This window comes from Nylanderia fulva, unplaced genomic scaffold (genome assembly GCF_048542155.1).
Source record: "Nylanderia fulva isolate GAGA-0341 unplaced genomic scaffold, ASM4854215v1 Scaffold25, whole genome shotgun sequence".
NCBI lineage: Eukaryota > Metazoa > Arthropoda > Insecta > Hymenoptera > Formicidae > Nylanderia > Nylanderia fulva.
The window spans coordinates 2,253,128-2,280,045 of record NW_028190314.1 but is presented as its reverse complement, the minus strand read 5'-3'; the positions used below and the strand labels follow the sequence as shown (position 1 = coordinate 2,280,045).

General features: G+C 31.5%; 1 protein-coding gene across 2 annotated transcripts in view; it reads right to left on the bottom strand.

Moving 5' to 3' along the window:
- LOC114940707 (uncharacterized) overlaps positions 1 to 26,918 on the bottom strand; it is a 309,972-nt gene that overhangs the window by 26,480 nt on the left and 256,574 nt on the right. For both annotated transcript variants that reach the window (XM_085483399.1, XM_085483400.1), the window contains exon 5: positions 4,020 to 4,157. In XM_085483399.1, the coding sequence (XP_085339525.1) occupies positions 4,020 to 4,157 (138 nt within the window). The remainder of the gene's footprint in view (positions 1 to 4,019; positions 4,158 to 26,918) is intronic.

Sequence of the window (26,918 nt, the reverse complement as noted above, 5' to 3'; positions counted from 1 at the left end):
AAATATTTATAAAAATAAATTAAAGTTTTTAAATTGAATAATTTTAAAATTTTATATATAAATATATGTAATATTTTGTAACGTATAATATAATATATAATAATAAAAATATTACTTCGAAAACCATTGAAAGAGAGGATGAACATAAGAAAGAGAAAAGTTACATTCAAAAATCAAAGAAATTCAATTGTGTGTTATTTGTTTAAATATTGAGATTATTTTCTACCACTCTGCTTATAGTTTCCATTGCTAATTACATTTTTTATGTAATGAATAAAAAAATTAAATGAGTAATAAGTATAAAATTGCGGAAATCTGATTATGGGTTAAAAATATGTCGACGTAACCATATATACATATTATTATAGATGAAGTGTTCCTTCTCATAACTCGGTTCTTTTATTATACGACATAAACGCTCGTCACAGATGGCCAGGCAGAAATTAAAGAAATTTGCATAATCGCGAAACTGTATTGTTACTGGCAACTTTGGTCAGACATTTTGCTAATCTACCCTTTAATTAAGCAAATATGCAAGCATCTGCGTTACCAGATGTATACTGTATGCATTTTTCTAATATTTCTTGCCACTCCGCTTGATTATTAAATATATTACGAACAACGATAACCTTCCCCTTCTTGCTTTTTATCTTATTTCCAAGTACAAGAATCCGAAAAAAATTATAAGGGAGTAAAATAAAAAATATGAGAAGCTGAAAAAAAAAATCTTATTGAAGATTTATACATAATTGTTTAGCTTAGAGAAAACTTTGTGTTAGTATTTGTTTTTGTGAGAAATTTCGAGATTAATATAATCTGAGTAAGAGAAACATAATAAATTGGCAGCAATGGAATTGATTTTCTTTTCCACAGAAAATTGCTACAAGACACGCAGGATAGACCTTTACGCTCTCGATTCGTCTGTGTCGCCCTTAAATCGCTCACTCGAATCGATTGTAGAAAAGTGCAAGGAAGTTTCGATTTATACAGAGCAACCAATCTTAGAAACATTTATTATTTCTTTTAGACAATTTAGAAACTATCAAATAGAATATCTGCTATGTCTGTACATATTGCAAAATAATAGTATATATATTTTAAACAATTCTCTCTCTTCTTTTTTCATTCTTTCTCTCTTTAACAGTTCAAATTATTTAAATTTAAAAAATAAAAATAATCATTTAATCGCTTTGTTATTTACATTTAATCATTTAAAGTATTAAAATATATATATATATAATAATGTGAAGATAATACCTATATAAGGAAAATTTTGTGAATTATATAACAAAAGAAAAATAAAAGAAAAGAAAGTATCTATATATTGATATTTTTTGCTATATAATTTAATAAAAAATTCTCCTTATAATATATTATACACAAATGTATGCATTACGTTTGTTTTTGAAAAGAAGAAAAATGTATTGCAATCTTTCTAGAAGCTATAATCTATTACATATTGACATGAGAGAATATGCGAGTTATAAATATTCTCGATCCTAGTATTCCGCGTTTCCAATTTTGCTTCTGTCATACAAGCGATGTAGAGATGAATACACAAATACATATAAGGATGGTCGCGAGAAGTGAGACGGCTTCGATATATCAGAACAGTCGGAAAACGGGACAACGCGTTGTAGTAAGCACAATAAAACGTTCCCAACTTCCCTTTGCCTGCCGTGCGCCACCGAAACTGGCGTCCCACCCGTTTTTTCGATTATAAACTGCTAGACGAGCGCAGCAAACGACGTAAGCATCGTCGATTTTGCTGGCGCATGTAAATCGATAGACACCGAAAAAATTGCAAAAAATTCGGCCGAGATGGAAAAGAGGAAGAGCACGGAGAGAGAATGGGGACAGCGATGAAAAAATTGTTAACGCCTATCCTAGCGCCGACATTTCAAACGAACGAACAATCACGGTGGGCGTGAGCTTTTCCGGAAGCTCGATTAAAAATACCCATAAAGCCAGATGAATAATATCGATCACTAGCAATCCAATTGGATTCCGCAAAGATTCGTTATACTTACACGTATACTCCAAATTTCTTTTATTAACTGAGCGTTCCAAAAAAAAATATATATAATATTCTCTGAAATGTTTTTGTTGACTGGAAACGTGCATAAAATTGCATATTTAGGAATTAGAAATATTTTAATAAATATTTAAAAAGTTAGGGGTATTGTGAGAAAAAATTGTTAAAATAAAAGAACTTTTATATAAATACTTTACATGCATTATCTATTTATATATATTCATTTATTTATAATTGTTTTGCATATTATATATTATAAATAAATATATATATATATATATGTATAATTTTCTTTTAAACTTTATGTAAAATACTAAAATAGGTAATGAAAAATCAGAGCTATTTTGGAGAAAAGAGAAGTAGTGATAATATGATGATGTATTAATGAAGTTCGATATAATACACATATCGTGTTAAATCGCAGAGCCTGGGAATGGCCAGCCGCTTCCATCTCTATTCGCACTTCTTTTGTCCGACGTTCATACGTATAGATTTTACCCTCTGCCGCGTATTCTTTCTCTCCGTTCCTCGAAACTCGACGAAGCCGAGGGTGGAGGGACGCAGATAACGGTTTTAATTCCGTGCGAATAGATCGACGTGCGAAAAAACGGTCGGGAGAATCGCCGGAGAAGCGGATTGATGGACCGGGAACAATGGTTAACTTCGGAAGTAATCGCTTAATTCCTGAATTCTAGCTAGCTTCCACCGTCTGGTTAGATCTCGTATTGCGTGCTTTCCGGGGAAAATCTTGCTGTTTCCCTTCCTTTTCCCTTTAAATTTATGTCATTATGTACAAACATTAAATTTTTTTAATCTTCTTACACGCAAATTATCCTCTTTTCCTTAACAAAAATTGAGCAAGAAAATCTCTTGTACATTTTTTATCATTTCTTTATCAATACATAATCATATTAATTTTATCATTATATATAATAAAATTTGAGTATTATTTCATTAGAATTTCATTATATGTATGTATATTCCATTAGAATTTGTGCATCAATTTTGGAATTCAACATTTATAATTTTGACAATTTTTAAATTTATTTTATTATTTTCTTTATTATGATTTTATCGATACAATTCTATTATTTTTCTTATTTATATATAAATTTGAATATTATTTTATTACAATTGTGCATTAATTTTGAAAAGTCAACGTTCCATAATTTTGATAATAAAAAACAAGTGGCGCGAGTTTACATTCCGAATGAAATTTTGAACGTAGAATTCTCTCCTGTGAATAACTTAGAGATCGAGCGTAATCACGGTGATTTCCCATGACATGTCGTGGCGCGACACTCTTTTTTTCCTTTTCTCTTTGTTTTCACCCTACCAGTCCCGTGATACGCGGCAATAAAAGGCACTTCGAACCGAAGTAGAACGAAGTAAACAATAGCATCCGGCGTAACGAACAGCCGCTTTGCCAGTCGGTTCTTTTGCTATATAAAACTTTCGTCGCGGTAGCGCACTTGCTGAGCAACTTTCCCAAAAGCGTTAGGAATTATCGACAAAGAAAGACATTAATTTATTCTACTCCCTTCGTCGTCAGACGATACCGTTTTGCCTGCCGAAACTCATTAACCGTGAACAAAAAGTAAATTAAATTACGTTTCAAGAATAAAACATGAATACTATTGCATCTCATACATATATACAGTTGACATTACAAAAGAAAATAAATCATATAATATGAATATAGAATTATGCAATTTTAGACATGATTAATAAAATAAGCGTGTAATAATTTATCAAAAATACACTGCTACTTTAACTTCCAATAATTCGAAGATATGTCGCATAATATACAATATATTTTTACATGTATATTATTTTATATATATTTATTTTATTATTATGTATTCACATATTTAAAAAAATATATTTTACATTTAATTTATTTAAAAAGTTAAAAAATATGTGAAGCGAGAGAGAGAGAGAGATTTATAATATGGAATATACCAATCGTGAATTATGTACTTACGAGCTCTGTATCTATGCCAGCACCATCCCGGATGTTTTCATGATCGGTACCAGCACCATTGACCATCCCAGCACTTGAACCGGTTCCACTCGCGCCTGCTTTTCCACCAGCACCGCCGGCTGGTGTTTGCGGTAAACTCTGAAAAATAAAGAAATTGATGATGTAAAAATCTCTGAAGTCACCAGATGATAATTAAAAATGGTAGTAATTTAATCAACCAACTCTGGCTATTTAATAATCTTTATTTAATATTCACGACGTTTCGGCCATGGGTTTCGGCCCTTATCAAGTGCTAAAACACAACTTTCTATATAGAAACTTAATTTCTGATCTTAAAATGTGACATGATATAATGTGAAACAATTAACTATGATAGATAGTTAATTGTTTCACATTATATCATGTCACATTTTAAGATCAGAAATTAAGTTTCTATATAGAAAGTTGTGTTTTAGCACTTGATAAGGGCCGAAACGTCGTGAATACTAAATAAAGATTATTAAATAGCCAGAGTTGGTTGATTAAATTACTACCAAAGAAATTGATCTTTGAACTAAATATAATCGACATATGTGTACGCATATATATTTCTAATAAAATTAAATTCGATATTATGTGAATTTTTTTATGACTTTGTAATTATACTGAAGAAGACCGCGTGCGGTCGAAACGTTTATTTTATTATTTTAGAATGACTGTATTTTTTGCGTAAGTTGTCATATTGAATGATTGTAGCTTAATAATTTATACATGAAATAAATGTCATTGGACTGAACAACTCTAATATAATTGCTCGATAAGTTGGCCTTTCATTTATCACTTTTGTATTTCAATATACGAGCGAATCTTTTTTTTTGTATCAATTGATATTTCTAATAAATTTCCATAAACAATTGTTCGTAAAATAAAAATAGTAGCTCGTAAAATCATTTACTCTAGTCGCTACATCGTATATATACAGTCGCGAAAATAAATAATCCTCTCTATTTTGTGAGATGAGCCATCCGTCGAATTTACATCGCCGTTGGGAGTTCGATAACGCGACGGTGGCCCGATTTGTTTCCCGTCGAAATCCGCACTGAAATCTCTCGCCTCAATTTCGCCCCGGCGATATCGTTCCTTTTATTCGCAACGTCTTGAAGCTTTCTTCGTCTCTCGAACTTTTCTCCTCGCGGCGTTTCTATAGCGAGCAAAGCTGTACGAACCCCGGCTTTTACGAGGGGGATTAGGCGGTGTAAAGGATGGTCGTAAAGGGAAATTTCGCCGATCGGGACGAGAAAAATAGCCACCGAGACAAAGCAATTTGTATGCACCGGGGAAATGCGCAACGCCGCGCGACAACATTATGTACTATCGACTTCGCCCCATTCCCCCATTAATGGAATCTCAGTATGCGTCGACTAGGTGTGGCTCTCTCCGACGAAAGGATTACGATGCGGTCTTTAAATCAATTTCCAGCCAACGTGATAGAACTTCTTCGGGTTCTCCCAACATCAGGATTGATCGCCTGCCATTCGCGTCCTGGATAAACATCGCGAAAACTTTTCACGTATAACATCCAGTTGACGAGCGTTCCCGATGACAGGCGGTAATTTTTGAATAATCTACTCCAGGCGCACCCAGATCTCTCGCGAGACGAAATGTACGACATATTATTTTTTAAGTAAGATTGATTCGGTTTTTCTTTTTTTTAACCATCGCCTATCCATCCGAAATTTGTTCGTACATGCTCTGAGGTGATGCCTTTCCTATTTCGCATTTCGAACTGATGTCGATGCAAAAATATATCAATCTTTGACAATTTATGTAATGTATTATTTTATATTTTATGTGTGATCGAACTAACCAGTGAATTCACTTTTATTTAATTCATAAATATTTTTATAATACAATTATTCGTTATATTTTAATCCTTGTATTACATCAAAGAATTATAAAAAACATTTTAAAATGTTTTTTTTTAATTAAAAGAAAGGATATCTTTTTCAAACATTCCTGTCACTATGTTAATGTGATGACTTGACTAACATTTAATCAGTAACTCAAAGTCAACTACATATTATTCCTTCTTTTTCTAAACTCTAATTAAAACGGATGTTTCTTCAAAGATTTTAAATAAAAAAGAAGATTTCATATAATGAAGAAATAATAATACATTAATATAAGGAACAGTAATTGCATTTTATAATCTAAAAGCTAAAAACAGATAAGTGTGCTGGCTATAGGGAAAACAAAATTCTTGATTAAAGAAAGATTTTCATTAAAAACTCTTTTAAGAAACAGGACTAATTAATATTTTATTATATAAGGTAATATTACATGATACTTTTTCTCCCCTTAAATGTATACGTGGTGCGCGCCTTAAACGTCAAAGTGGTACGAGTGAGATCGATGAGTAAACAGAGAATAAAGACATTCTTCGTCAGACTCACAGAGTTCTGAAGATGAGATCGACTATGGGAGAAAGATCCGAGTTAAGGTTAGCTATTGCCTCCGCTTTTCGACTCTATCATTTCACGTCGGCATCGTCGTGGTGTTTCGTGTATTGGTAATAGTGCAAAGTGCTCTTCTCGAAGTAATAGCAGCCCGAAGACGGACCCTTTAAGCGATGTTGAGCACTTTACGACCGCTCTTTATAAGGACACCTTACTCTCCGAAGCGCGCGCACACGACGCCAGAGCGTTTCTCATCTTTCTCAACACTTCCGAACCCGATTCACTTACGCGCGACTCCGGAAAAAAAAGCAGCCCGAGTATATACAAGGCGGAAATTCTCCTGAGAGGCAGTTGCTGTGCGGCGACCGCAGCGTTTTTATCTTCATAATCGATAGAACGGTGATTAAAAGAAAAAGTAATTCCCATTTTTCGATCGATCTTGCAACTGCAACGTACAGTCGCGCTCTCATTAAATTCTATCCAATAATATAAGTTTCGATCTGTTAATTCAATTTTAACAAAATATTTTTTTATAATTACGATAGCCGATAAAGAGTTGAAAAATTTCCTAACAAGTATGTACTCAATATAAGTATAAAATGTGTATTTATTATATTATAAATTCATTATCTTATATTCGAATCTTTTACATTTTTTGCATTGTTATTCCATAACTAATATTTTTTATTTTCTATACACTCAATGGAATAGTGATTAAAAAAAATAATTTCTGAGAAGTTGATTAAAATTGTATATTTCATGATGTCTATAATAATGGCTAATAATTTTTATATCATTTTTGTGAGAAAAGAAGAGACATAATATCTCATAATTCTCACTAGTAATGTTTCGTGATAAAGAAGAGAAATTCCAATAATCAAGAAAGTTAGAAAGAATGTCTTTTATGTTTCGGATCAGATGGCTTTAAAAAACAAAAGAAGAGATGTATATTACAATTTTAATAATATTAAACTAGTAATATTAAACTAGTATTAAAATAGCTAGCATTACTGCGTGTTACGTAATGTTCACTGTCTAAGTAGTGCTCCTTGTAATGCTCACTAATGCCCAGGCAATGCCTACTAATGCTTACTCTCTTCAAGTAATGCTCACTAAAACTAAAGCAATGCCTAGTAATGCCCTCAGTCTATGCATTACAATGTCCTGGGTAGTAATTTCCGTTTTTTGATTGATCTGGCAAATTCAAAGTGCGCAAACATTCTCGTTCATTTCAACAATAAATTTTAGATTTTCAATTATATGATGTTGTAGATGACGTTGGTGAATTAAATTGCTTCGAGGGAATTCATTCTATAAATAATTATAACAATATCCGCCTCGTTATTATATAATAATTTAGGTCATCAATTTCATTGTTTCTTATCTTTTAATTTTTTCTTTTATTTCTTATCACTTGATACACAATTTTCAAATTTTCTGAGAAGAACATTTTTCGGATAATGAGGTAATTAAGATCATAATGAAACTAGCTTCTACGCGACATCTTATATCGGCGTGAACTATCTTTTGCCCGCGCTGGCTTTATCGATGAGCAGAGAACGAAAGAAAAAAGGATAGCGTTTCGCAGTCACCGGTGCGCTTGAGAATTCTTCTATAATAAAACTGAATTTTCTCCCAAAGACCGTAAAGTGCATCATAAAAGAGCAACTAACGCGGTTCCGAGAGTTCGTGCGCACTTGAAGGTGCAAAGGAGATGTTTGCGAAATAAAACGTAGCGCGGAACAGAAGGTTGACAATAGACAAAGGAGTTTGATGTCCAAAAAGAATAGCCTATTAAATAGTTATAAGATTTCATATTTATAAAGGCAATAAAAAATAGTGATAGGTTAAATAATAACAAAAGTTAGCCATATATTGTTAAAATCATTTATAATTCATGAATAATAGAAAAATCACGAAGATACTTTATCATTATTTTCATAATAATTCAAATATAAAATTATTATTTTCTCTCAACTATATTTTTTCGCCATTATTCGTTCCTGCCGTAAAAGCATGTATTATAAATAATTTACTTAGCATCTAGAAATATGTTTTTCTTTCGGATAAATATATATATATATATATATATATATATATATATAATCGATTTATGCGCGTGATTATATGGATAAAAATTTATTATCGTACAGTATATTTTTTTGCCCGAACTCATACTTCTTCTATCAAGAATTAAAATAAATATAAATAACTTAAATTTAAAGTTTGAGATCTTTTTTTATTATATTTTTAAAGTATTTTATCAAAACAGAAGAATTTATTACTACGAAAATAATTATTTAAATTCATTCTATCAATTTATAAACACTTGTCGATACCTCGCTATTGATGTCTGATTATTCGTTGACTTGAACTACTGTGCATGAATATCATATCCTGAAAGACCACTCAGAATGTATTTTAAAATATTTCTTTACATATTGTACTGATCACCAATACATATAATCTGCTGTAAAATGCAACAATATCGTAAAATGCAGAAATATTTTATACACAGTAGTTCGAGTCAACGAATAAGTAAACATCAATAGCGAGGTATCGACAAGTGTTTTAAATTGATAGAGTAAAATTAAGTAATATAAGAGTGTTTATAAATTATATATATATATATATATATATATATATATATGTATGTATGTATGTATGTATGTATATGTATGTATATATAACATTTTTCAAAATGATGCAAAGAAACAGAGCTAACAGTTAATTATGGAAATGACGAATGCACTATGCTTTTTGTGACACTAAAACTAAATTATATGTGAATATTATCGAAATTGTAACGAAAATAAAGTAAATACGAGTATGCAACGTATTCTATTAGAAAAACTCTGAAGTTTAAAAATATTGTGCATTTTCTATCCTTTCATATTGGAGCAGAGTAAGACAGAGTTTTCATATTTTTTAAGAATATGCGCAAGAGTTTTTGCAGTGAGGTGACATACACATGTGGAAATGCTTAATTTATTGTACATCATAAATCTTGGTTTTATTGTTTTAGAGGGTTCAATATTTGGCGCGAGAACGAAAAGGTGACGCAAGTGCCATAAATCTCGTTTACGTCGTGAAATGCGGAACGCGCGCACAAGAGGCGCGTCGCGTTTTATTTCGAAGATAAGTGTTCAGCTTTATTTTGATCGGAAGAATTTTATTCACTGCGCGACGATAGCAAGTGTCAAAAGCTAGGAAGAGGAGAGAGACTTTGTGCAAATATCGATTTTGTTGATTATTATTTATTGATCTTATTATTGACTATTTAATACACTGAAGTGTTTAAGCTAAAAATTGATATTTCGTCAAGATTTGTTCTCGTAAAGCCTCGTTCAAAAGACTTTGTTCACGAAAAGTGAAGAAGGTAAAGTGCGCACGTGAGCACCGAGGGCACCGACAAAGGACGTGAAGGTGCTAGCTACAGCAAAGGCGAGTAAAATGTGAGTGGAGTGTGGGAGGTGCTGAGAGAGGAAGGGCGATATTACAGAGTCGGAATGCTTAGCTGTTATTACTCGAGAAACTCAGGAATTTCTCCATTATTTAAGGCAGTCCAATAGGTGTTCCGACAAAAGATAAAATATTTTGCCTATGATGTGAAATAGTCGAATAAATATTATATACGATGGAACTAGTAATAAAAATTAAAAAATTAATCAAAAATGGAAAGAGAAATTATCGATTTCTTGCTATCAATGTCTGATTATTCGTTGACTCGAACTACTACGTATGAATATCATGTCCTGAAAGGCAACTCAGAATGCGTTTCAGATTATTTCTTGAAAGAGACTTAATATATTATTTTCTTGAAACAAATAATTTAAGTGTTTCATTCTATACATACAACATTTTTATCGATATTAAAATTTTATTCTAATGTATTTATACTGTGAATCGTTATTTATAAATATTGTAATGCATGAATGTAATGCATAATAACTCTAACAAGATAGTATGTATAATGTATAAATAATATTTAACAACAATAACTGTATATATTTATATAAATACATAATAATACATTTATTTTAGAAGATTGATATAAAATTAATTTATATTATGTGCAAATTATACATGTAAGCTTGATTCGGTAATAATACATAAGCAATTATCGACAATCGTATTAAATAGTTTTTAATCAAGTTTAATTATATATAGGATTTAATTATTTAAGATATATTAGAAAATAAATTTGAGAATTTATAATTTTGATCAGAATACACGATTATAATTAAAATTTTTTAAATGAATAAAGTTGATCGTCGTTTTGCCTATATTTAGAATCATTTAGTCATAAAATGTCGATGACAATTTTTGTTGCAATTTTATACATTTTTCTTTTAAACTCTTTATTTATATCGTTGAGCAGTAAATGAATTAATCACACATTTCTAGATTTAAACAAAATAATTTTTTTCGAAATATTATTGTTCAAATTTGAAAAGAATCTATATTTCAATATATATATCTAGATTCGAGCAGCAGTTAATACAAAGTCTTATCTTTCAGGATCAGAAAAGATTATATATTTGCATAATATTGTCGGGGACTCTAGAGAATAAGAAACTTTGGTTACGTGATCTCAATTTAAAAACGGCGATTCTGAAGTTGCGTAATACATGACAATGTAAACATGACGTAACTTACACATTAAATACAAATTGGTCGACAGGAGATTATGCACGTAAACATGATTACAAATTTTTAATATGATTAAAGATTATTATATTTCTATAGCGTCATACGCGAAAAAATAAATAAATATATATTTATTAAATTTATATATATATATATATATATATATATATATGTATACACAAAAGCTTTCACTCGAAATAGAACCCGTGAGAGATAAATGCTGCTTATTCTGGATTCTTCCGTCGTTGTCGATATTGCCCTGCTGTCGAACATCGGGGCGAGATCGTTTTTATTTGTAGCAACAAGAAAGTGTGTACGAGGAAAACCTTCCAGATAAAAAGATCCCGACGAAGTGAAAAGCGGGACAAGAGCCAGCGAATAGAGGGATTAAGGCGGCCATGCGTATGAGACATTTTCGTCCCCGAGTACTCGTGAGAGCACGATCCGGAAACTTTCGGAACGACTATAACGATTTTCACAGTAAACATTTGCCCATAGCTTACGCTTGCTCTTGTGGCTCAAGTTAAATTGCCTTCAAAATTGCATCTCCGCGGGCGACGCGTTGCAAGAGAACTCGAGCGAAGAGTACCGTCGCGGATCACTTGCATAAATTTTGACCATAAGCTCCGGCCAAACTCGGCCAACGGTAGTTGCACGTGTAATTAAACGATAATGATGATAAGAAATGCTTTGACAAATTGTAGATGGAAGGACAGTCGATCTTTCATGGAATAATCCTATTCTTTCAAGAAAATTATTGGAAATGTTAAACGAATCATCCTTCATTTTTCCATACAGATTGAAAACACACAGTCTCCTTTTTCTCTCTTTTTTGAGATAATAAAAAGATGTACAGTTTAAATAAATAAACCTTATTTTATATTAAGAAGGAAATAAAGTAGGTAGACGATGCGCCATATGACATATGATAGCTATAATAGAATATTTATCTTGGTTTGTGTATAAACTTACATAAATAATATAACATTTCGCAATAAAGAGATGTAAGAAATGTTGGACATCAGTGCAATGAGCTTTTTTTGCGCTAGCATCGTTGCCAAAAGTGTAATCACTTATTCATCGTCGCGATAGTGCAGCGAGTAACATGGCGTGCTCCATTTGCGGTCTGGCAGGATTGGAATTCCAGCCAACATATATCTTTTTTCGAGTAGCATATGTGTTATAGTTTACCGATAAAACGGAAATCTGTGCCAAAATTATCCGGGAAATTGAACAATTTCAAAAATAATATATATCCATTTCTCGCTCGCAATCAAAATAATTTGGTTACAACGAAAATACCTTTTTGAAAATATTGTTCACCACACAATTGAGATTAATATTTTTTCGATGATTTTCGATGTCAAAAATATCAGGATAAATATACATGTTTATTTTCGAACTTCGCCGAAATTCTCGATTTATTGGATTTGAAATGAAAATTCAAAACTTTTCTTGTAATCTCATCCATCGTGGATAATTTCTATAGACACACAATTGCTTTCATTCCCAATCATCTACTTCGTTGACGACTAATGATCACAAAGGAGGCAGTAAATTTGACGGCAATGCTATTCACCGCGGATTAAGCGCAACCAATGTGTGCATCGACAGAATGCAACGGTGCGTAAATCGCGAGTGTATATAGGACAGATACGTGTGAGAGAAAGAGAAAGGGCGAGGCCTCGCATAATGGCTTTCCAATGTACTGCGCGAGTAGGGAAGCGAAACATTGGCGTGAAATATTTATCGCTAAGCAGTCGAGATAATGCACGCGCAAACTGGAATTTACTTGGTTTGCAACCAGTGAGAAAGGCGTTGCCAGCCCTTTGCTCTCAGGATCGTTTTACGTTAATCCACTTCCCGGCGCGAGTGTCATGTTATTCACATTTTTTGTTAAAAATATATATATATATATATTTTTTCGTACATTATATATCACTCTATATAATTGGTTTTTTATTACAGTATAATTATTTTAATTACAATTTACTTAATGTCACTCTCCCGCGCGCATCAAATAACATAAACATCATTCATATATTTTAGTAAAATTAATAAGTAAAATGCATGATGTATTACGAGTAAAGTTGGAAACTGTTTCCCTCAGCTAGCCTCTGCGAAAAGCTTACGTGGAATTAAACAACTTTTCATAAAATTACCGAGTATCTAGAGGGAGAAGGAATTATTCTGTGCTCCTCTTTTTTCTGTCTTCCATCATCGCGACCTAGTAAAATAGGATTCATGTAGTTACTCACTGCATTCACATTTGTTTCACCTGAAGTTTCTACTTCTACTATCTCGCGGTAATAACATTTAGTTACTTAGGTATTTATTACCTTGCATCTTCCCCTCTTCCATCTTGCTATTCTTAACTCTCAACGTAAAGACGATACACGCATTACTCTGCTTAACGTTTGCAATACAAAAGATTCATATTTCTTTTGCGAAATAAATTTAAAGTCTCTTGACTCGGGAAATAAACCGACAATGTCGAGTGTGTATTATGCAAAATGTTTCATAAGTAATCTTATTCCGTAGCTACAAGTTTGTCACTTTCCGTAAATCAAGAGAATCTCTTCCTTATAAAAGTTACAAAATATTATTTACTCTCTCTCTCTCTCTTCATAATAGATATACATTATATGCCGATTTTATTTTACGATTTATCATATTTCTCCATAGTACATTACATTCTTTTATAATCATTTTTTCATTTTTAATAACAAAACGAACAATATATAATTCAAATGCGAGAAAAGTATCTGATATTTTCAAATTGTTATATGTATAAATCCATATTTATATAATTATTTATATATAATTATATATTTCTTTTATATAATTAGGTTTCTTATAATAATTTATGATGCAATTACTTTTTTATACGCAGGTTGCAATAATTTATTCCAACAATTTTCTTTTGCGCTCTTTTTTAAATTCAATGAATATTCATAACGAGAGACGGGTGTCGTTCGCATATGCCTACATATTTTTAGCTTGCTTTCATTAACGTAATTTTGATATAACACATTACAACAAAAAATTAAATTATGAAAATAATCAATGAAAACAAATTCTTGTGAAATAATCTAATATGTAAAAGAGACTGTTGTAAAGTTTATATATTTCTAGGAACGACAAGAATTCGTACGTAATGTTTATAATTACGAGATTCCATTTTATTTAATTAATTTTAATTAATTTTATCTTAAGTCTCCTATTTTTATTCCATTACGTGTCTTGCTGAATTTAATTTCCAGAAGCAAATATTCTACTCAAATAAAATTAATTTTTGAATCTCATAAAAAACGAAGCTAAAGTTCTTGTCACAAAAGTTAAAAATCTTATCAAAATACGTATTATTTAACTCATGCATATAAAAATGTTGCATAATTTTATATGTATGAGTTAAATAATACGTATTTTGATAAAATTTTTAACTTTTGTGACAAGAACTTTAGCTTCCTTTTTTATGAGATTCAAGAATTAATTCTATTTTTTCTTACATATATATATATATATATATATATATATAAATATAAATTTAACATATATAAGATAGGCAATAAGAGCCAAATCGCGGATGACAGTGCGTTATTCTAAACGAAACTAAATTTTTTCGTTAGAATTAAATACCTGTGCACAAGGCACCAAATTTTTACTTGGACACGGCCAAGATATAAAATTGGAATAATCTCTACAAGAGATTTTTAATTCCATGTATCCCCTATTCCCCCTTAAGAAATAAAGTGCGAGAGAAAAATATAGATCCGAAAGTCGCAGAATCGGGAATCGAACCCGAGACCTTTCGCTTGCCGGGCGACTGCTCTTCCAACTGAGCTATTCAGATCCTTTCGATTCTATACTTTTCTCTGTTATATATATTAATGTTGGTAAATAAACGCCTTTAGGCCAGCGTGTATAAATTAAGAGTTTAACTAGGCTCTGTAATATATAAATATAAATTTAACATATATAAGATAGGCAATAAGAGCCAAATCAGAGCCAGCTCAGTTGGAAGAGCAGTCGCCCGGCAAGCAAAAGGTCTCGGGTTCGATTCCCGATTCTGCGACTTTCGGATCTATATTTTTCTCTCGCACTTTATTTCTTTAGGGGGAATAGGGGATACATGGAATTAAAAATCTCTTGTAGAGATTATTCCAATTTTATATCTTGGCCGTGTCCAAGTAAAAATTTGGTGCCTTGTGCACAGGTATTTAATTCTAACGAAAAAATTTAGTTTCGTTTAGAATAACGCACTGTCATCCGCGATTTGGCTCTTATTGCCTATCTTATATATGTTAAATTTATATTTATATATTACAGAGCCTAGTTAAACTCTTAATATATATATATATATATGTGTGTGTATGTATACGATTGATCATTAAACGCGGCAATTCGTTTTTCTCGAGATCATGAATTTTAACGTTACAAACGTTCTAGTGATGGCAATTTGAAAAGAAAAAAGAAGCTCATACAATCACAGTAAAACCGCCTAGTCATGATGTGAGAAGAATTTCACGAAAATAAGAACGACGATGGGAATAGGAATAAGAAACGACAACCACTCGCCTGTTCCCTCTTAAGTGAGCAGGATGGAGCAACCTCGGTGGGATATATTATTCCAACGGACACGTGAAATGAAAAATGAATCCTTATAAACGTAAGTCTTCGGGGAGAGAAGAGACGGAGCCGGAAAGCTTCACATCGTGTTACCGAAGACGAGAAAGTCGGAGCCTGTTGGAGGCTGCGATGGCGTGCGACGAAGTACAACGCTCCGCCGCCATCCGTTTCATTAATAATTACAGCTTGTGTACCCGCGAAAATTACTCCCTTTATCCATCCTCGACGAGTGCCTGCTCTTGCACGTTCCGCCAACTCCTCTCTATTTTCTTCCTCGATTCATCTCTTCTCTTCTGCCTCCCTTCGTGCCGTGCGCTCGTCGCGAAGTATTTCGTCTTCATCCAGTATTGTGTGTTTGCGGAACTTTGCAGACGCTTTATGCACTACTGCGTGCCGCGAAATAATAATTTGTAATAATACATACGACGCCGAAAGTCTCCCGCAAACAGAATTAAGGTTCTACTTATATACGTTCAATCATTTTCGTGGGGAACATTTTGAGGTAAAAGGTGTCAGAAAAATAGTATTATATAATCGATATATGTATTGGGACAAAAATTAGAGTTTTAGATTTTCTAGAGAATAAAAAATAATTAAACATAAAATTAAAGAAAATAAAAATCATTGCATAAAACATTTATTTAACGACGATATATTATTATCTCGTATAATTTTTTATGATTCTCAAAAAGCTTTTAATGAGAAATTTGAAGATATATTTCCTCTACTTCATCCCGTTGTTAATAAATCCAAGTTTTCCGGTATTGTACGTTTATTACGTATATTATATGTACATGTAATACAGTGCGTTTATTGCGAATTCAGAACAGAGAGAGAGAGAGAGAGAGAGAGAGAGAGAGAGAGAGAGAGAGAGAGAGAGAGAGAGAGAGAGAGAGAGAGAGAAGTTCTCGTTTGCTGGAGACAGATACGAAGCTACTCCAGTCGAGTAATATCCGTCTACGAAGAAAGACACCTCTGTTGTATCGTAAGCCGCGATATGCGAACTTGTGCAGCAGCAGTTGCAAATGAAGGAGCTAAAATTCGAGGCGATATTCCTTGCATTAACTTCCTGGATCAAACATGCGAATTTTTTTTTTTTTTTGCGCGGTTTTAATTAATTTAGACCGCGCATCCATATATCTATTTTTATTTTTTGATTTTATAAAATATTTTACAAATTAAAAATAAAACGCGAAAAAATCAGGTATAAAAAATGAAATAAAAATATTGATGAAATTTCAATAAAATAAAATAACTTGCATAAATAAAAATGGAGGAGGCTTATAGTTTGTTAAAAAAAAGCTTTCTCGTGATACGTCAAAGAACGACGAAACAATTACTTTGTGGACATGTAATTTTCATATAAATAAATTTTTGGATTCATCTTGATGTATGTACGTATCGAGAAATACGTATGTTCTATCGAAATGTGCACTTATATATTATATACACGTATATACACTGATGAAAAGGTTATCGAGTCGCGATTCAAAAGTGACTCTTGCTATCTTAATGGATTTTCAGAGCATTAAAAGCTCTTCATTTCTGCACACGTAGCCTTCCTTCCTTTCACGAACTGTTACGACGAATGATTTCCGGTGGATCGTGTATTCGTCGCGTTGCAGAAATCAATCGGAAACGTCAAGACGTTAATTCGATTCAGTGGGTTTACGGCGCAACCAGTCAGAATCGAACGGGATAACCCGTTATTTCCTCTCCTTCATCCCGTTCGTTACTAATAAAAAAATAAAATTGCCATCGATCAAGTCGAAACTGTATATCTGCTCGAACTGTAGATGCTATTTTATTAATATTCTGTGACCTGAATTCAGTTTATGAAACTTCTTTTGAAAGATGCAAATTTAATATTTTTGAAAAATAAAAACAAAATATAATTTTTTTTAAATTTAATATCTTTTTTAAAATTGTGAATATTTGATTGTAAATATTTTTACTTAATAAATAATATGTTTTCGTATTTAACACATATTATTAAATGTATAAATGTATATATAATGTAAAAAATTTAAATGTGTGTATTATATATTTTACACAAATTACAATAAATCCATAACTGTAAAAAATAAATAATATAGTTATACAGAAATTTTTTCATATATAATTTTTGATAGCTAAATATACACGTATTAAATATATGTGTTTTATAACAAACGTACAATAATTTGCAATACATATGCGTGAAAATAATTGACTTATCCGTGATTGCTCATTGATATCACAAAGATTATGAATATTAAAATTAATTTTGCTCGTGAATTTTGACATGCGGTAAAGTTGTTGTGATTAATATATTCAATTCTGTATATATATATTTGCATATAGTTTGCTGCTATGCGGCATAAACATGTATACAAAATTACACAAAATATGTCATTCATATCTACTGTAAAATAATAAAAATAATTAAAGTGACTCGTTCGTATATATACATAAACGTATTCCATATGACTGAACTTTTAGCTCTTACATTACGTTTCGAGATCATAAGCGTAAATGGGGAGAGAGAAATAGAGAAAGCTAGTAGAATAGCGGAATTTAAATTGCGGGCTGAGAATACGACTTTAAAAGCAAGTGGATTTAAATGTCGCTGTTTACCGTTATTTCCGCTGCTATATTCGTTGATGTTTTATTGAAAATATTGACAATAAATTGGAATGTGCCATGAAAATTACGCGATTATTTTTGGCAATTATCTCTTCGTAATTATTATATATTTTGCAACATTGGTCCTTTCTTTGTTCTTCAAAATTCAAATGATATCATGATTACATATACAAATAATAATGTTTTAGTTTTACAATTGGTAACGAAATATCCTCATTATCATTATTTTACTACGTTTCGCGTGTTAAATTAAATAGATTTCTCACACACAATAAATGATTTTCGTTATTATACGAGAATATTTATTTATCGCTTTGAATGCATAATTATCGATCGCAAAGCTACAATAACTATTGTAATAAAAATTATAAGTGCGTACCTTCGTAACTTCATTATCATTAACTTTTTTTTAAAGGCGAACGTAAAATCAGGTACCAGTGGAGCAAATTCGACGACGAGCGACTAGTTGCGACAGGCATTGTCCAAAAATTATCGTCAGCGTAAACATAACCGTAAACACATTCGGACACCGTCCACCATTCGAGGATGGCGTCGTGCCAACCGGGAAAGTTTCGTCTCTCGCAACAATTGTGCATCAGGAGCGAAGCGAAACTAGGATGCGAAGAGAGAAACGAAATGGGTGTGGACGCGGAAAACTCGTTCGCGGGGACGCACACAAACAAATTACCTACACATACGTTTTCGCCGGCGGAAACGCATCCAGTCAGAGGATCCGTAAGCCGAGGGAGCGGATCCGGGGAAAAGAGCAACGGGAGGATTTTCGTTTGACATACAAGTTTTGCGAATGATCAGTTTGAAGTTTGTGATAGATTGCAATAGCTGCGAGCTAACTCGCAGATATTTCTTCTTCGTTTTTCGTACCGATTTGACGTACGAATTTAAATTCAAGACTGTAATTCTGACGTTTTAAATTTTTAATAACCGAGAAGTAAAAGTAAAAAATTCAAATTCAAAATGACAGCGACATTATTTTTTAGAACATTTTATATTTATATCTTTTAAATATTAATCAGAATGAGCAATGATGTACGAAAATATGCATACGTAGGCAAGCTTAATTTAACATTTAAAATTAATATTGCTTAGACAGCAGCGATTTCTATCAAAGAAACGAACGCTCAGTACGCCAGTTTATAAAGGGAGCGCAATTTTCTCGACGTTCAGTAAAGATTTGCATTCCGTGGCCAGGGTGCACTTCACTTTTATAAGCTTCTTAAATTGGCGCCCGCACCGAAATGGAAGCCGCCGTGAATGAACAAAGATAGTCGCGAGTGGTTTGGTGGGACGTTTAAATCGAAGTTCATTTCAAACCTAAGCTGTTGGGGTGTCTCACTGACATGACGGCTTAGCCGAAATTTGTCAAATGAAGTGAGAGAGGAAGAGAGGCATGCAAGAAAGAGAAAGAGAAAGAAATAAAGAGAGTGAGAGAAAAAAAGAGATAATAAGCTATAGAAGAATTTAATAAATGTATACGTAATTATTAATAATAGCGAGTATAATTAAATTTAAAAAAAACTATTTTCTAATTTTCAATTAAAAAATTGTGCATGATACAAATATTAAATAAATACAATATTTAATTATATAATATACACATAGAAATGGAGAAATTATATAAAGTATATCGCTACAGTTATAATTTTTTGCATTTAAAAATACTGAAAAATAAAATGAGAAAATATTGCTTCGGAATAAAGTAATGCTTTTGATACATATAACATTTTATAAAAAAGTAAAAACAGACAAAATCCATAATTCATGAAATCTATTCTGCATACAATATCATACTCAAAGTAAACTTTATCAAGTTGGTTCATTCGAGTTTAAAATTGCTTCCTGAAAAGACTGCATTCTTAAAAATTTCTTGGTCCATTTATAAATTCTTGTAACAATGTTTATTTATTTTTTCTAAAAATTTTTTTCTCTGTATATATCAAATTATATTTTTAAATAATATTATTAAAATTTCTCAATATTACATTATTCTTGGTAAATAACTACTTTCACGAAAATTAGTTTAGTCCATTAAATCGGACGAATGTCGGGTTATACTACTTATCATTATTTTTGTTGCCGTATAAAATATTTTGAAATAATGACACCAGCATAAACTATATTTTTAAATAATGTCATCAAAATTTTGCAATATTACATTGTTCTTAGTGGATAACTACTTTCGTGAAAATTAGTTTACTTAAGTCCGATGAATCTCGGGTTATACTACTCATAAATATATTTTTTCTGTGTATTGCATATTTTTGAATAGTGTTGTCAAATTTCAAAATACTACATTGCTTTTGGTAGGTAACTACTTTCGTAAAAATTAGCTTAATCCATTAAGTCGGATTAATCTCAGGTTATACTACTCACGAATATATTTTTGTCGGCGTATTGCATATTTTTAAATAATGTCGTCAAAATTTCTCAACACTATATTGTTTTTAATAGGTAACTACTTTCAAAAAGTAGCTTAGTCCATTAAGTCAGATTAATCTCAGGTTATACTCCTTACAAATATTTTTGTCGGCGTATAGTAAATTTTTAAATGTCATATCGGTATTAAATATATTTTTAAATAATGTCAAATATCTCAATACTACATTGCTTTTAATAGATAATAACTTTCGAGAAAATTAACTTATTGTTAGTCCATTAAGTCGGATAAATCTCGGGTTATACTACTCGCAAATATATTTTTTTCAGCGAATTGCACATTTTTAAATGTCGTCAAAATTTCTGAATATTATATTGTTTTTGGTAGGTAACTATTTTCATGAACAGTAGCTTAGTCCAATAAGTCAGATTAATCTCGAGTTATACTACTTACAAATATATTTTTATCGGCGTATAGTACATTTTTAAATGTCATATCGGTATTAAATATATTTTTAAATAATGTCACATCTCTCAATACTACATTGCTTTTAATAGATAATAATTTTCGAGAAAATTAACTTATTGTTAGTCCATTAAGTCGGATAAATCTCGGGTTATACTACTCGCAAATATATTTTTTTCAGCGTATTGCATATTTTTAAATGTCGTCAAAATTTCTGAATATTATATTGTTTTTGGTAGATAACTATTTTCATGAAAAGTAGCTTAGTCCAATAAGTCGGATTTATCTCGGGTTATACTACTTACGAATATATTTTTATCGGCGTATAGTACATTTTTAAATGTCATATCGGTATTAAATATATTTGTAAAAAATGTCAAATATCTCAATACTACATTGCTTTTAACAGATAATGAATTTTGAGAAAATTATAATAACTTATTGTTAGTCCATTAAGTCGGATAAATCTCGCGTTATACTACTCGTAAATATATTTTTTTCAGCGAATTGCACATTTTTAAATGTCGTCAAAATTTCTGAATATTATATTGTTTTTGGTAGATAACTATTTTCATGAAAAGTAGCTTAGTCCAATAAGTCGGATTTATCTCGGGTTATACTACTTACGAATATATTTTTATCGGCGTATAGTACATTTTTAAATGTCATATCGGTATTAAATATATTTTTAAATAATGTCAAATATCTCAATACTATATTGCTTTTAACAGATAATGAATTTCGAGAAAATTCACTTATTGTTAGTCCATTAAGTCGGATAAATATCGGATTATACTACTCGCGAATATATTTTTTTCAGCGTATATGCATATTTTTAAATGTCGTCAAAATTTCTGAATATTATATTGTTTTTGGTAGGTAATTATTTTTATGAAAAGTAGCTTAGTCCAATAAGTCGGATTAATTTCGGGTTATATTACTTACGAATATATTTTTATCGGCGTATAGTACATTTTTAAATGTCATATCGGTATTAAATATATTTTTAAATAATGTCAAATATCTCAATACTACATTGCTTTTAATAGATAATAATTTTCGAGAAAATTAACTTATTGTTAGTCCATTAAGTCGGATAAATCTCGGGTTATACTACTCGCGAATATCTTTTTTTCAGCGTATTGCATATTTTTAAACGTCGTCAAAATTTCTGAAAATTATATTGTTTTTGGTAGGTAACTATTTTCATGAAAAGTACCTTAGTCCATTAAGTCGGATTAATCTCGGGTTATACTACTTACGAATAAATTTTTATCGGCGTATAGTACATTTTTAAATGTCATATTGGTATTAAATATATTTTTAAATAATGTCAAATATCTCAATACTACATTGCTTTTAACAGATAATGAATTTCGAGAAAATTAACTTATTGTTAGTCCATTAAGTCGGATAAATCTCGGATTATACTACTCGCGAATATATTTTTTTCAGCGTATTGCATATTTTTAAATGTCGTCAAAATTTCTGAATATTATATTGTTTTTGGTAGGTAACTATTTTCATGAAATGTAGCTTAGTCCAATAAGTCGGATTAATCTCGAGTTATACTACTTACGAATATATTTTTATCGGCGTATAGTACATTTTTAAATGTCATATCGGTATTAAAAATATTTTTAAATAATGTCAAATCTCTCAATACTACATTGCTTTTAATAGATAATGACTTTCGAGGAAATTAACTTATTGTTAGTCCATTAAGTCGGATAAATCTCGGGTTATACTACTCGCGAATATCTTTTTTTCAGCGTATTGCATATTTTTAAACGTCGTCAAAATTTCTGAATATTATATTGTTTTTGGTAAGTAACTATTTTCATAAAAAGTACCTTAGTCCATTAAGTCGGATTAATCTCGGGTTATACTACGAATATATTTTTATCGGCGTATAGTACATTTTTAAATGTCATATCGGTATTAAATATATTTTTAAATAATGTCACATCTCTCAATACTACATTGCTTTTAACAAAAAATGAATTTCGAGAAAATTAACTTATTGTTAGTCCATTAAGTCGGATAAATCTCGGATTATACTACTCGCGAATATATTTTTTTCAGCGTATTGCATATTTTTAAATGTCGTCAAAATTTCTGAATATTATATTGTTTTTGGTAGATAACTATTTTCATGAAAAGTAGCTTAGTCCAATAAGTCGGATTTATCTCGGGTTATACTACTTACAAATATATTTTTATCGGCGTATAGTACATTTTTAAATGTCATATCGGTATTAAATATATTCTTAAATAATGTTATCAAAATTTCTCAATACTACATATTGTTTATAATAGATAACTATTTCCATGAAACTTAGCTAAATCCATTAAGTCGGACGAATTTCGAGTTGTACTATTCACAAATATATCTTTTTCAGCGTATTGCATATTTTTAAATAATGTCAAAATTTCTCAACACACATCGTTTTTGATAGATAACTATTTTCGTGGAAATTAGCTTATTGTTAGTCCATTAAGCCGGATTAATCTCGAGTTATACTACTCACGAATATATTTTTGTCGGCATATTGCATATTTTTAAATAATGTTGTTAAAATTTCTCAACACTATATTCTTTTTGGTAGGTAACTACTTTCGTGAAAATTAGTATAATTCATTAAGTCGGATAAATCTCGGGTTATACTACTTACGAATATATTTTTGTCGGAGTATAGTTTTTAAATAATGTCATATCGGTATAAAATATATTTTTAAATAATGTCAAATCTCTCAATACTACATTGTTTTTAATAGATAATGATTTTCGAGAAAATTAACTTAGTCCATTAAGTCGGATAAATCTCGGGTTATACTACTCACGAATATATTTTTTTCAACGTATTTTTGTCGGCGTATAGTACATTTTTTAATGTCATATTGGCATAAAATATATTTATAAATAATGTCATCAAAATTTTTCAATACTGCATTGTTTTTAATAGATAACTACTTCCGTGAAAATTAGATGAATCCATTAGGTCGGACGAATTTCAAGTTATACTACTCACAAATATATTTTTATCGGCGTATTGCATATTTTCAAATAATATCGTCAAAATTTCTCAACACTACATCGTTTTTGATAGATAACCACTTTCGTGAAAATTAGCTTAATCCATTAAGTCGGATAAATCTCGGGTTACATTACTCACGAACATATTTTGGTCGGCGCATCTGCCAGATGGATCCGTGTGAATCATGACGAGAGATGCAGGTGAAATGAATGAGTAATCAAGTGTATGCGCTCACTGATAAACTCAGACTCGATGACGAAACGTACAATCATGCACGGACGGATATTTTGTCGACGAAGGGTAGACTGAATTGTCCGTACATGCGTGCGCATTTCGCGCCCGTCGAACGTGTGTTGCACATCCAATTGGTTCGCATCGTGGCTATATCAAGTGTGCGTTACACGTTCGTCACCTGCACATGCACACGGCCGGTTCGATTCACGGGGACATTTGGCAAGTGTGCATTTTAGAGTGTTTTGAAGTAACAGATTGTTATGTTTGCAAGAGGGAGGCATGTGGTACAACGCAGAGTAAATGGAGCCGGGGGAGCACAAGAGATGGGGAAGGACAGGTTTCTCGCCACCGCGGAGATGGTAAATCGCTACAAGACGGATCATAAATATCTTGGAATGGCGTTACATACGCGCAATGGCCTTTGTTGGACGGGGACTATGGCTTGCTAGAGAAATGCCTCGCATCCTTGCCCCGGTGTACGAAGCGAACCGTGAGCAGCTGATGCAGCCGGTCACTGCGTTGTTACAGGTAATGGGATATCTTGGGAAGTCGACTGTTCTAAACCAATCAAACATCATACCCATGGGCCAGTTTAATTGTTAATGCGCATCTCGTATGTTCCCAAAATTGACCTAATCAAGTCCCATCGAGTGATTTATTTATCTTATGTAACATGTAATAGGTGGAGTCAACTGAAAGATTTAATAACGTTAATCAATATTTGTTTGATCTGTTAAATAAATTAAAAAAAAAAAGTTAAATAAATAATTGCATTTATTTTTAAGTTATTTTTATGTCAAACATATTAAAATATTATTTAATAAAATCGCCGCAATAATTATACAAGATATATCTTGTTTTTCTATTATTTATTTTTATTATAAATATATTTTTTATTATTTACATTATTATATTAAAATAAAAAATATAACATATTCTCATGGTTTTTCAACTTTTTAAATAATGCTCTTGAATGTGTAAAATGCAACATGAAATAAAATGATAAATCGTAATATTTATCAAAGTGTATAAAATAATTAATTTTGTCGATCTTCAGTTTTTAAGCAAATAGTCTAAGTAATGGATGACAAGTACAACATCTGCGCGATGTACCAAACGCTGTCTCCAAGAATCAGTATCTGGGCCAAGGACGGCCTATTACACTCGACATAGTTGCATACCACGCGCGCAAGGTGCAATTAATGGTGCAATTTAGCCCGGGTCGAGAGGCGTCCTCGTAGTTCACCAGAGCAATACGGTCGACGCCGAAGAGAAAGAAAGATACGAACTAGATAGGATAAGAAGTGAGAAAGGCTGATCCTAGCATATTAATTTGGAGAAACAAGATAAGAGAGAATGCGAAAGAGCAAAATACAGTTTCACCAAAATAAAGATAAAATTGATGTCATGTAAGCTTGCCATTGCAATGCCTTTTCGAGAACATAATTATTCCACAATTTTATTGCTTCTGTATATTTTTCTAGCTTTCTCATTGCCTCTTGTAAGATATTATGGCGAATATATATTTATAATTAATGTTAGTAATTAAAAAATATTAATTTTTTCATTTTAATTCTTATGATCAAATATTTTTAATTTTTCTAAATCTATTGTAGTTAATTTTCTAATTATTTTTAAATTTTACATGTGTATTTTCATTTATTTTAATTTAATGATTTTTCTTACGCACAAAATCTCGTATAATAAATATTTTTAAAAAATCTTGAAATGACAGCCAATAATAAGAGATAATTTCAATCTTAATTACAGCTTTGTAGGAAACACGAGTTCGAAATAAACATGAGTTCCGTTGTAAAACGTAGACATTTAGGGTGTGAGTCAGTTTGGTTACTAGCCACCACTGACATTTAACATGCTTTCGTTGCTCCTGAACGATTCCGGCGGATTTCTCGACAGGGCGCTAGCTTTCTACATTATTCAACGGCGTCCTTAACCACTGACTGAAATTTTGTCGGTGGCATCAGGTGCCGATGAAACTTTCCACGTGGTACTCGTGGTAAGCACTGAAAGCAGCTGCGAACATTCCGTTATCCCCAACTTTTACTGCGCGGTCCTCTTTTCGCGTTCCTCCAAAAGTATTTGCTCTAGTCAAACAAATCTATTTTTATATTCTATTTAGAATAGAATAGAATTATTAATTGCATTCTTGAAATTAATGTTGACAAATGTATGTTTGAGAACAATTTGCCGATTAAATCATAATCATCTCCAGTAAGCATGCATACGACTCTTTTTAGTGGCGACGTTAAAAGCTGTTGTAGTCGAGCGTGTTTAAGGATTTTCCCTCTTTTTCTCCAGCAATTGTGCAGATAGCCTCGTAGACTATGCTTCGAGTGCCTGCCAACACTTTCAAACGTGAAGAATGCGTGGATTATATGCTCGCGTGCTCAAGCACGCGTTGTTGCTT